The 12,261-nt window shown below is 48.6% G+C and overlaps 1 protein-coding gene across 1 annotated transcript; it reads right to left on the bottom strand.

Moving 5' to 3' along the window:
• Positions 1-1,672: 1,672 nt before the first annotated feature.
• Positions 1,673-9,532, bottom strand: LOC147096280 (nuclear factor 7, brain-like). Its single transcript, XM_085973872.1, has 4 exons — positions 9,366-9,532; positions 8,415-8,441; positions 7,500-7,526; positions 1,673-5,129 (listed from the first exon to the last, which is right to left on the bottom strand). Exons 1-4 carry the CDS (start codon positions 9,442-9,444, stop codon positions 4,612-4,614), a joined length of 651 nt encoding a protein of 216 aa, XP_085829998.1. The 5' UTR covers positions 9,445-9,532; the 3' UTR covers positions 1,673-4,611.
• Positions 9,533-12,261: the final 2,729 nt, after the last annotated feature.

The following is a 12,261-nucleotide window of genomic DNA, read 5'->3' as shown; positions in this document are numbered from 1 at the left end:
TGGATGAGTGCAGCTCCAACACCACTCAAGAAGCAGGCGCATGGGGACACCCTCACCTCCAAGTTATCTTCCAAGTCGCACGCCATCCTGACTTGGAAATATATCGCCGATCCTTCATCGTCAAAATGGGTCCTGGAACTCCCAAACTAACAGCACTGTGGGAGCACCTTCATCAGACGGACCGCAGCAGGTCAAGGTGGCAGCTCGCCACCACCGTCTCAAGGGCAATAAATGCTGGCTTTGCCAGCGACGCCCACATCCCGTGAATGAACAAATAAAATAAAGTTGCACGGTCATGGGTTCAAGCCCGTAATCTAGGCTGGTGCTTCAGTCCGATACAGAGGGTGCACTTTTGGATGAGATGTTAAACCAAGGCCTTTTCAGTCTAGACTGCCAACTCTGGTTGGACATATTCCTGGAGGCGTCATCACATGACCTTTTGCCTCTAACCGCCCCCCCCCCCAACCACACACTCTACACCGGTCGCCCAACGTGTCCATCCTCACGGTGCCCCGCCTTCCCACAGCCAATCGGAAAGCAATTAGACTCTTCATTATCCGATTGGATGATTCTTGATTGTCAAACAGCCTTCCTTTCACCCCCCCACCCCCAATACCAATATTTTTATAACTGGTAAAACAAAAGTGTTCAAAGAATTTTTTTTTTTTTTTTTTTTTTTTAAATTCTCCTTGGTTGTCTCTCAGCAGTGTCCTTGAGAGTAGTGTTTAATTCCTGGAGACTCCAGGGCAACCCTAAAGGGTTGGCAACCCTACTTCAGTCTATTCGTAGAAGATCCCATGAAACTATTTGAAGATGATCAAGGAGTTTTCCCGGTCTCTTGGCCAACATTCATCCCTCAACCAAAAACCGACCAATTTCTGCACAACGCTGTTTGTGGGATCTTTCTTTGCTCAATTTGGCCCGCTGGGTTTGCCTACAGAACAACGGTGGAGGCATTTCAAAAAGTAATATTTGGCTGTGAAGCACTTTGTGACATCCCAAGTCTACATAAGTAAATAATACAACGGGTCTTCACAGAGTGCGATGCCAAGACGCAGTTAGCCATGTGTTGTTAGTTGCATCTTCCAATGCCTCCTCCCCTGTGGAACTTTGCTCAGCTTCCTGTACATGAGGGGGCAACTAGAAGGTGCATTCCAAGTCAATACTGCCCCGTCAGTGCAGAGAGATGGTGAAGTGCTCCCCAGTTTCAGGGAGAGCAGGCTGCACCACCATCCCAGAACTGCGGTGGGCCAACCAACATGGCATCTCCGAGTCACGTTGGTTTTTGGCCATGATTTTGGAACTCATCTTTCACCGGGTCGTTGGCAGGTCTGGTTCTTACATATACACCCCTGGGTGCTACACACTAAAACTGCAGCCAAGCTTTAAACAAGGTTGAATCCCTATTAAATTTTGTACACCTTAAACAGATAGCCATTTAAAAGTTGTAACGTGAGCTGCGCAGGTTGTGGACTTGGGGGGGGAATTGAAAAGGAAAAAAAGAGATTTCTGTCAGATTTGGGATACTGTCAAATGGACGCCAAAATCCGGCTTCTAAAATTAGCAAAACTCGTGTCAAAGGTCAGTGAAACTCACCCTTAAAGAACTAGCCAAGCTCGCGCTGTCTTTAGATCGGTAGAGTGCTGTGAGAATGACATCAGTCGACTCCGTGTACGAGCAAGTCATTTATTACATTTCCAGCTGTGATGACATCAGATTCCGTCGCCATGGTTTCAGTGATTACTACAATTGTGGTGATGTCTGAACATTCTGCGCTGTGACTGGTCGATGGCACTGCAGTGTAAGGTTACGTCACAACACTTGTATAAATAAATGATGTGGATTTGTGATATCATTTAATAGCAGGTTTAACAACATTTTGTACACTTCATTTAATAACAATTGGACAATGCTAGAAATATTCAGCAGGTCAGGCAGCAGTTCTGACGAAAGGTCATGGACCTGCAACGTTAACTCTGTTTCTCTCTCCACGGATGCTGCCTGATCTGCTGAGTATTTCCTGCATTTTCTGTTTGTATTTCTGCATTTCCAGTATCCAGTCTTTTGAGTATAGGAGGACATATAGTGAAGTGGGCAAACACATGGTAGATCAACTTTAACACAGAGAAGTATGAAATGGTTCAATTTGGTAGGAAGAATGCGGACAGGCAATATGATCTCAATGGTACAATTTAAAATGTGTGCAGGAACAGAGGGACCACGGTGTGTATGTACATAAATCTTTGAAGGTGGCAGGACAAGTTGAGAAGGCTGTTAAAAAAGCATACGGGATTCCTTGGCTTTACTACTAGAGGAAGAGAGTACAAAACCAAGGACATTGTGCTAAAACTTTATAAATCAATGGCCCAGAAATTCGGGTCTCCACGGGTGAGTATGCACGGGGTACTCACCCGTAAGCCCAATGGAAGTGCCGGTTTCCTGCATGCACTGCGCGGGAAACCGGCACTTCCGTTCCCCTGAAAGCAGGGGTTCAGAGGTCGAACGCGTGCGCGGGAGAGGCTGCGCGTGCGCATTGAACTTCAGGTTTTTTTTCAGGTTTCTCCGGGAGGGTAAGTCATGTAAAGAGCAGGCGTAAGGCCTGCTTTTTACAAGGTAAGTGGTGAATTAATTAAAATTAAAACATCTTTTCCACAGGTTTATTATTTTTAAATACTTTAAAGCAAAGTAAGTTTATTTTTAGCCCCGTTACAAAATAAAATTATTTTTTTCAAAAATTTAAATTATTGTTTAAAATAGTTATTTCATGTAATTTATAGTTTATTTAAAAAATTATTTGAAGATTTAGTGCTGTTTTGGGGCCGTAGTATTTATAAGTTTTGACAGCTCTTCCTGTCAATCTTATGAATGGAGCATTCCCTGCTCCGATTGGCTCCCCATGGCCCACGTGATCCCAGGGGCCGCATCGAACTAACTGCGCCCCTGGGATACGCAAGCACTGCGCGCCGGCAGCTGGACCAGGCCCCGGATTGGAATTCCACGGGGGCCCACAGCTCAACGGCCGGCGCACTCGGTAAGTGCAGGTCGGGGGCTTGCACCCGCGGGAAGCCCCCGACCCGAATTTCTGGGCCGTTGATTAGGCCTCACCTGGAGTAGTGTGTTCAATTCTGGGCACCACTTTAGGATGTGAAGGCTTTCAAAAGGGTGCAAAGGAAATTTACTGGAATGGTACCAGGGATGAGGAACTTCAGTTATGTGGAAAAATTAGAGAAACTGGGATTGTTCTCCTTAGAGCAGAGAAGGTTAAGGAGAGATTTAATAGAGGTGTTCAAAATCATGAACGGTTTTGATCAGAATAAATAGGGAGAAACTGTTTCCAGTGGCAGAAGGGTCAGTAACCAGAGGGCGCAGATTTAGAACCAGAGGAAACATTTTTTTTTAACGCAGCGAGTTGTTATGATCTGGAAGGTACTGTTTGAAAGGGCGGTGGAAGCAGATTCAATAGTAACTTTCAAAAGGGAATTGGATAAATAGTTGAGGAGGGAAAAAATTGCAGGGCGGCTCTGGGGAAATTGATCGGGAGACACCCCCAACCCCGCCCCTTCATCGTAACTGGGGAGTAGCGTAACGCTGCAAACTAGATTGTAAACCTTGTATCAGAGTTCGAAGAAAAATGGAGCTTTACAAAGAAAGCGACCTCCTTGTTGAAGGCCTCACCTTTCAGAAGGTGTTTTGCCTGGTCGTGCAGAAGTTGCCCGTCAGTCAGTGCATGAGGGTAGACCCCAGTGAACGGTCCTTTCTCCCCCCTTCATCAGTTTGCCGGCCTTGCTTCTTTATCTTTGCAACTGTCTGCGTGCTGTCTTCTCATCATGTTACTTCAGGTAGCACCTTACAAAGGCTCCATTTCGTGCTGGCTGACGCACACGATTCTCTCTGTCTCAGCATCCTGGACAACATGCATCCTGACTTTGATTAATTCTTTACCGAGAAAGCCAGGGCTCCATTGCAAGTCCATTATTGTAGTACTTTAAAGCAAGTATCAAAAGTACAAAATTCTTCAACCCATCGGTTGACTAGTTCTTGACTGGGCAAATGGTCAACGAGCATCGGTTGACTAGTTCTTGACAAGGCAAATGGTCAACGAGCATCGGTTGACTAGTTCTTGACTGGGCAAATGGTTAACGAGCATCGGTTGACTAGTTCTTGGCAAGGCAAATGGTCAATAAGGCATTGGTTGACTAGTTCTTGACTGGGCAAATGGTCAACGAGGGATCAGTTGACTAGTTCTTGACTGGGCAAATGGTCAACGAGCATCGGTTGACTAGTTCTTGACTGGGCAAATGGTCAACGAGGCATCAGTTGACTAGTTCTTGACTGGGCAAATGGTCAACGAGCATCGGTTGACTAGTTCTTGACAAGGCAAATGGTCAACGAGCATCGGTTGACTAGTTCTTGACTGGGCAAATGGTTAACGAGCATCGGTTGACTAGTTCTTGGCAAGGCAAATGGTCAATAAGGCATTGGTTGACTAGTTCTTGACTGGGCAAATGGTCAACGAGGCATCAGTTGACTAGTTCTTGACTGGGCAAATGGTCAACGAACATCGGTTGACTAGTTCTTGTCAGGGCAAATGGTCAACGAGGCATTGGTTGACTAGTTCTTGACTGGGCAAATGGTTATCGGTGTATCGTCCCACCCAGGCCAGACGAACGGGTAGACTTTGTCCGAGAACTTGGCGTTGAAAGTGTAGAGATGGAACATGCTGTCGGCGTTGTAAAAGGACACCCTCCCCGCCTCCAGCTCCAGGTACACCCCAATCTTTGCAGGCCTGGTCGTCACGGTGACGGCGGAGCGGTCTGCGTCGCTTACCCCGTACGGCTCCCCGTCCCGCCCGATGGTCCAGAATCCGGCCTCTGTGCACAGGCTGGGCATGCCCTTCCGCTGGACCGATCCACTGGCGACGCCCACGTCCCAGTAGGCTTTGTCCGCCACGCTCACCTCCCAGTAGTGCGTGCCCGTCGCAAACCCACCTGCCCCCAGCACGTACGGGACGGAGTCAAATCGCTCCGGGTTGTCAGGGACATTCAACGTCTCTCCGCCACGGACGCTGACCCCGTCTGGAGACACGGTTAGACTTGCGTTGGCCGTCTCGGGGTCCAGCATCACAGCAGCTAGGAAAGAACACAAGAACATAAGAAATAGGAGGTCATACAGCCCCTCGAGCCTGCTCCACCATTCAATAAGATCATGGCTAATCTTCAGCCTCAACTCCACTTTCCCCCCGCCCCCCTATCCCCATATCCCTGGATTCCCTTAGTGCCAAAAATCTATCGATCTCCATCTTGAATATACCCAGCGACTGAGCATCCACAGCTCTCTGGGGTAGAGAATTACAAAGATTCACCACCCTCTGAATGAAGAAATTTGTCCTCATCTCAGTCCTAAATGGCCGACCCCCTATCCTGAGACTGTGACCCCTAGTTCTAGACCCCCCAGCAAGGCAAAACAGCCTCTCTGCATCTACCCTGTCAAGCCCACTAAGAATTTTATACGTTTCAATGAGATCGCCTCTCATTCTTCCAAACTCGAGAGAGTGGCCCACTCTACTCAATCTCTCCTCATAGGACAACCCTCCCATCCCAGGAATCAGTCTAGAAAGGGTCAGTCGGATGTTGTGTGTGGGCGGACTCCCAAGATCAACAGGACATGCCAGCCACGAGGCTGCGCATTGTAAGGAAATCGTGGCTCAGTGGGCAGCACTCTCGCCTCGGAGTCATAAAGTTGTGGGTTCGAGTCCCACTCCAGAGACTTTAGGTCATAATCCAGGCTGACACTCCCCGTGCAGTAATGAGGGAGTGCTGCACTGTCGGAGGTGCTGTCTTTTGGATGAGACATTAAACTGAGGCCCCGACTGCCCTCTCAGGTGGATGTAAAAGATCCCAAGGCATAATTGAAAGAAGAGCAAGGGAGTTCTCCCCGATGTCCTGGCCAAAATTTATCCCTCAACAAACATCACCAAAAAAAACCAAATTATGTGGTCATTTATCTCATTGCCCCCTAGCATGCCTCATACATGTGAAGTGCCAGCTATGGTTCAGTGGGTAGCGGTCTCGCCTCTGAGTTAGAAGGTTGTGGGTTCAAGTCCCCTTCCAGAGGCTTGAGCACAAAATCTAGGCGTGCACTACTGAGGGAGGGTTGCACTGTCGGAGGCGAGATGTTAAAGCCAAGTCCTCTCAGTTCTGATGAAGGGTCATCGACCGGAAACGTTAACTCTTGTTGCTCTCGCCACAGATGCTGCCTGACCTGCTGAGCATTTCCAGCATTTTCTGTTTTTATTTCCTCTTTCTGCCTGATCCCTGTGCAGTGGGGAAAGAGTTAAACGGACATCGCTGGCAGTTTCACTGAATGGTGTAATAAAGACCATCTTTTTCTAAGTTGCTGAATTGGCAGTGGAGATAACATAGCCGGATAGAGGCCTAAGAGGATGTACGTTGTGTTCTGGCAGGAAAGTAAAACAATGAGTTGGAAGTAAGAGAGGCCTAGAGCGGCAGGAAAGGAGGACAATGAGCCAGAAGTACAATGTTGATGAGACCCATTTGGCATAAACAGAAGTCATAGGTGCAACAACTTGACATATACTTTTCAGATAATAAAGGCGGTACTTTAATGTAACGCGGCATAGGCAACCAATCAGTGAAGATGCATGCGGGCCAAGATCCAATCAGGTGGCAGGAATGAATTGTGCACGAGGTGGCCATGCTTATTGTAATGTATAAAAACGTAGTGTTTTCTGTACCAATTTGGAAAGGTCTGGCTAAGACAGAGCAGACTGTTTTCCCACCGGTGCAATAAAGACGATTTAACTATCGATCTAAAACCTTGTTTAAAATACTCCACAACACCTGGCACTAATTGAAGAATGGGTGGTGGTGGGTTTCTCCCAGCCAACATTCATCCCCCAGTCAAAATCTCCAATAACCAATCTGTTCGTCTCATTTGCTGTTGGCGGGATGTTGCTGTGTGCGATTGGCTGACCCATTTGGTACATTACAACACTTCAAAAGCACGCCATTGGTCGTGAAGTGCATTGGGATGCCCGGAGGGCGTGAAGAATGCTCTTTAAATACAGAGGTGTAGTGGTTATTTTACTAATAATCCAGGGAATGCGAGTTTAAATCCCACCAGGGCAGTTTGAGAATTTGAATTTCGTTTAAAAAAAAAAAATTGGACATAAAATTCTGGACCATGAAATGTGGGATTGTCGTAAAAACCCAACTGGTTCACTAATGTCCTTTACCCGGTCTGGCCTACATGCGACTCCAGTCCCACACCAAATGCCCTCTGAAGAAGCTCCACCATCACCTTCTCAAGGGGCGACTGGGGATGGGCAATAAACGCCGGCCTTCCCAGTGGTGCCCGCATCCCGAGAATGAATTATCAGTTTCTAATCATCCCTCTCACTCAGCGGTTTGACTGTAGCACTGGGGCTGAAAATAGCGCAAGTGTCCCCGGCCTACAGTCTATTGCCCCGAGGGTCTTACCTGCATGTCTCCGTATCTTGGCCCACTCTGCAAAAAAAACAGAAGACACGAAGGGCAGAGGATTAAATAATGAATACCAAGACTCTCAAACAGGTCAACAATCAAAGCAGCACGGTGGCATAGTGGTTAGCACTGTTGCCTCACAGCGCCAGGGACCCGGGTTCGAATCCGGCCTCGGGTGACTGTCTGTGTGGAGTTTGCACATTCTCCTCGTGTTTGCGTGGGTTTCCTCCGGGTGCTCCGGTTTCCTCCCACAGTCCAAAGATGTGCGGGTTAGGTTGATTGGCTATGATAAATTGACCCTTAGTGTTAGGGGGATTAAATACGTGGGGTTACGGGGATAGGGTGGGATATGTGTTGGTGTAGGGGTTACAGGGATCGGGTGGGATATGTGTCGGTGCAGGCTCGATGGGCTGAAATGGCCTCTATCTGCACTGTGGGGTTTCTGTGATTCTGTGACGTCCCTGCTTATAGTGAGCCCAAGGACCTGGGGGTAAATGTCAGAGATTTGGAAGGGCCATGGGGCTGCTCCTTGACCCGGTGAGAAAGCTCATGTCCTTTGACTCCCAAAAGCCATGCTGGCTGGGGGTAGAACTCCTGGTCGGACCATCCAAACCAAATAGGTCGAAAAGGTAGGAGTTAGACTAAAGGCAGCACGCACACACAGAGCTCCCACAATTCACTCACAGAGTCCTTATGATTCATTCAGACACACACATCTTACAATTCACTCAACGCGCACACACATAGCTCCTTGGATTCGCACCTATAATACTCACACACACGGACCTCCTAAGATACGCACACACACACTACAATTAACTAAAAGTAGAGATTAGGACAGGCAAAAAAAAAAACACAAATTCAAATAAGCTAACATCCCTTTGCGACGTGCGTTCGTGCTGGGGGACATACCTGACTCGACAAGGGGTCTCCATTGCTCTAAAAGGAAACAGAAATGGAAAAGTATGAATAAACCCCTTCGGTACACCTGACTTTATTAACAGAACTTCCACTTCATGGCAGAGGTTTTCTTCATGAACAAAGATTTTTTTTAAATTAATGGCAGCAATAGCCAACATATTATAAAATAAATCTCGTGTGGGTGTGACTTCCTGACCTCTTACTTCCTCTTGTCACCATTTTTGATCACCACTGTAAATTGCTATGCCAACATCTCCCATTCAATTTTGCTATGTCAACTGTCACGGTTTAGTTTCAGGCTTTGCCCACCACGTGGCTCCATGGAGTGAGTTTCTAAAGTTCCTCGCTCAACTCCATCGACATCTTGATATACAGCGAAAAACTTGCAGGGGTAGATCGTCCTCTCACGATAGAAACTGCCCGGGTTTTCAACTCCAGCGAAATCGATGGGAATGAAGATCTGGCGGATTCTCTAGCGGGTGTCTGACCTGCAAAGGCCGATTTTACCATCAGGAGACCAGTTGTAAATCTAGGCCATGGTCATTAACCGGGTCTGTGGGGCAACCTCACACGATCATCTCACTAGAAATGAATTTAGAATTTGACATGAATTATGCCAGATTCTCAAAATCTCTGCTGAATCTGCGAGATCGATGCTCAGGCGGGTTTCCATAAAGTTGGACATTCCAGTCATGACTCTCACTAGAGGATCCAACTATCAGGGAAAGACTGAAGAGGCTGGGGCTCTGTATCCAAGTCCAATTCAGGAGACAAGTTGTCTGCAACATCTGCAGTGAGACTAGTCACCCACAGGTACACACTCTCCAAGTATGGGCAACCAGAAATGTCCCAGAACTGAAGCCAATTTTACGTTCAATAACCGTACCAGAAGTGACAGTACACTAACTGAATGAAGCCAGATTTTACTGACAAACAACTCACCGAATTCAGTCTGAAGCGTCTTATATTCTGCAAAGAAAAAGTAATGAGAAAAGGTCAACATCTTCGAACAATTGTCCATGGCATTACAAAACAAGATACGGTCCAGTGCGACCAACACCTGCACTTCCAGCAACCACCAGTCAGTTACTAATGCTGCTTTATATCAGAAAGTGAGACTTGCATTTATACAGTGCCTTCGCAAAGTGCTTTACAGCCAATGAAGCTCTGAGGAAGGGTCATCGACCTGAAACGCTAACGCAGTTTATCGCTCCACAGATGTTGCCTGGCCTGCTGAGTATTTCCAGCATTTTCTGTATTAATTCATTGACCAATGCTGCTTTATTCTGTGCAATTTACTGGGCAGAGCGAGGGAGAAAGAAAGAGGGGGGGAGGGGGGGAGAAAGAAAGAGAGAGGGGGAGGGGGAGAGAGAGGGGAAGGGGGGAGAGAGAGGGGGAGGGGAGGGGGAAAGATAGAAAGAGAGAGGGGGAGGTGGAGAGAGAGAGAGACGGGGAGGGGGAAAGAAAGAAAGGAGAGGGGGAAGGGGAGAAAGAGAGGGGGAGGGGGGGAAAGAAAGAGAGAGGGAGGTGGAGAGAGAGAGAGAGAGAGAGAGAGAGAGAGGGGGAGGGGGACAGAAAGAAAGGAGAGAGGGAAGGGGGAGAAAGGAGAGAGGGGTAGGTGGAGAAAGAAAGAGGGGAAGGGGAGAAAGAGAGGGAGGGGGAGAAAGAGAGAGAGGGGGGAGGGGGAAAGAAAGAAAGGAGAGAGGGGGAAGGGGAGAAAGAAAGGAGGGGGAGAGGGGGAGAGGGAGAGGGGGAGGGAGGGAGGGGGAGAGAGGGAGGGAGGGAGGGGAAAGAGGGAGGGAGGGAGGGGGGAGAGAGGGAGGGAGGAGGGGGAGAGAGGGAGGGAGGGAGGGAGGGGGAGAGAGGGAGGGAGGGAGGGAGGGAGGGAGGGGGAGAGAGGGAGGGAGGGAGGGAGGGGAGGGAGGGAGGGAGGGGGAGAGAGGGAGGGAGGGGGAGAGAGGGAGGGAGGGGGGAGAGAGGGAGGGAGGGGGAGAGAGGGAGGGGGGAGGGAGGGGGAGAGAGGGAGGGGGGAGGGAGGGGGAGAGAGGGAGGGGGGAGGGAGGGGGAGAGATGGAGAGAGATGGAGGGAGGGGGAGAGATGGAGGGGAGGGGGAGAGAGAGAGAGGGAGGGAGGGGGAGAGAGGGAGGGAGGGGGAGAGAGGGAGGGAGGGGGAGAGAGGGAGGGAGGGGGGAGAGAGGGAGGGAGGGGGAGAGAGGGAGGGGAGGGGGAGAGAGGGAGAGAGATGGAGGGAGGGGGAGAGAGGGAGGGAGGGGGGAGAGAGGGAGGGAGGGGGGGAGAGAGGGAGGGAGGGGGGGAGAGAGGGAGGGAGGGAGGGGAGAGCGGGAGAGGGGGAGAGAGGGAGGGAGGGGGAGAGAGGGAGGGAGGGGGAGAAAGGGAGGGAGGGGGAGAAAGGGAGGGAGGGGGAGAAAGGGAGGGAGGGGGAGAAAGGGAGGGAGGGGGAGAAAGGAGGGAGGGGGAGAAAGGGAGGGAGGGGGAGAAAGGGAGGGAGGGGGGAGAAAGGGAGGGAGGGGGAGAAAGGGAGGGAGGGGGGAGATGACCTGGTTCTGCCTGTCACCAACTAAGAAGGGTCTACAGCAGAACCTGGATCTGCTGGAGTCGTTCTGCCAGACCTGGGCCCTGACAATAAATCCCCAAAAAACCAAAGTCCTTGTGTTCCAGCAAAGATCCAGACATCAGGGACCCAAAATAAATTTCACACTAGGAACAACCAAAATTGAACAAACCACTAACTACACATACTTGGGCTTAAAAATCAGTTCTACGGGAAATTTTCATCTGGCTGTGAATGAACTGAAAGAGAAAGCAAGAAGGGCTTTCTATGCCATTAAAAAATCAATCCAAACAGAAATCCCAATTAGCATTTGGCTCAAAATTTTCAATCAGTAATTGAACCAATTGCACTCTATGGCAGTGAGGTGTGGGGACCGCGAACACAACAAGAATTTGCAAAATGGGACAAACACCCAATTGAGATCCTACATGCAGAATTCTGTAAAAGTATCCTCCGGACTCAAAGGAAAACTATAAACAATGCATGCAGGGCAGAACTAGGCCAATATCCATTAATAATCACTGGTCCAAAAAAGAGCCACCAAATTTTGGAAACACCTAAAAATGAGCAACCCCCACTGCTATCATTACGAAGCCCTGAAATGCCAAGAGAGGACCATAAAGAAGAATACCCTCAGTCAACTAGACCTGGACTCAGTGAAGTAACTACTAACACTACTAACAATAACCAGCCCCAGGACAGTGACAGCGTAACACAAAGAATTCGACCCAACACAATCATCGCGAAGCAAAAGGAAAAATATCTGTCATATTGGGCAGAAACAACAAAAACCCAAAACAAACTCAATTGCTACTTGGCCCTAAACAGACAATACAACATGGCTGATTACCTGACCATGGTAAAGGATAGCAAACTGAGAAAAACCTTGACAATGTACAGACTCAGTGAACATAGCCTGGCGATCGAAAAAGGTAGACACAGGCAAACCCGGCTACCAAGAGAGGACAGGATATGCTCTCACTGCAGTCAGGGAAGTGGTGGAGACAGAGATGCACTTCCTCACAGCTTGTAGAAAATATCAGGGCATAAGGGAGAATTTCTACCCAAAATTCACAAAAATATGCCGGAATTCAGAAATTTGAATGACGACCAAAAACTCCATACCTACTAGGGAAGAGAGAAATTGTGTAACCTTAGCGGCACACTATGTTACAGCTTGCCATAAACAGAGGGACAACCACTAAATATAAGAAAAGAGTATATACAAATTATATGAATGTATATTTATACACTCAGGGATATAT

The sequence above is a fragment of the Somniosus microcephalus genome, unplaced genomic scaffold (genome assembly GCF_052327205.1).
Source record: "Somniosus microcephalus isolate GS21.2 unplaced genomic scaffold, FLI_Smic_1.0 unresolved_chr1, whole genome shotgun sequence".
NCBI lineage: Eukaryota > Metazoa > Chordata > Chondrichthyes > Squaliformes > Somniosidae > Somniosus > Somniosus microcephalus.
Note: the sequence above shows the minus strand (reverse complement) of the source record. Positions and strands in the feature narration are given on the sequence as shown.

Coding starts and splice junctions, on each gene's coding strand:
- LOC147096280 (XM_085973872.1), bottom strand. CDS start 9,444: ATGGACAATTGTTCGAAGATGTTGACCTTTTCTCATTACTTTTTCTTT. Junction 7,527..8,414: donor GAGACCCCTTGTCGAGTCAG/GTATGTCCCCCA, acceptor TTTTTTTTGCAG/AGTGGGCCAAGATACGGAGA. Junction 5,130..7,499: donor CAAGATACGGAGACATGCAG/GTAAGACCCTCG, acceptor GTTCTTTCCTAG/CTGCTGTGATGCTGGACCCC.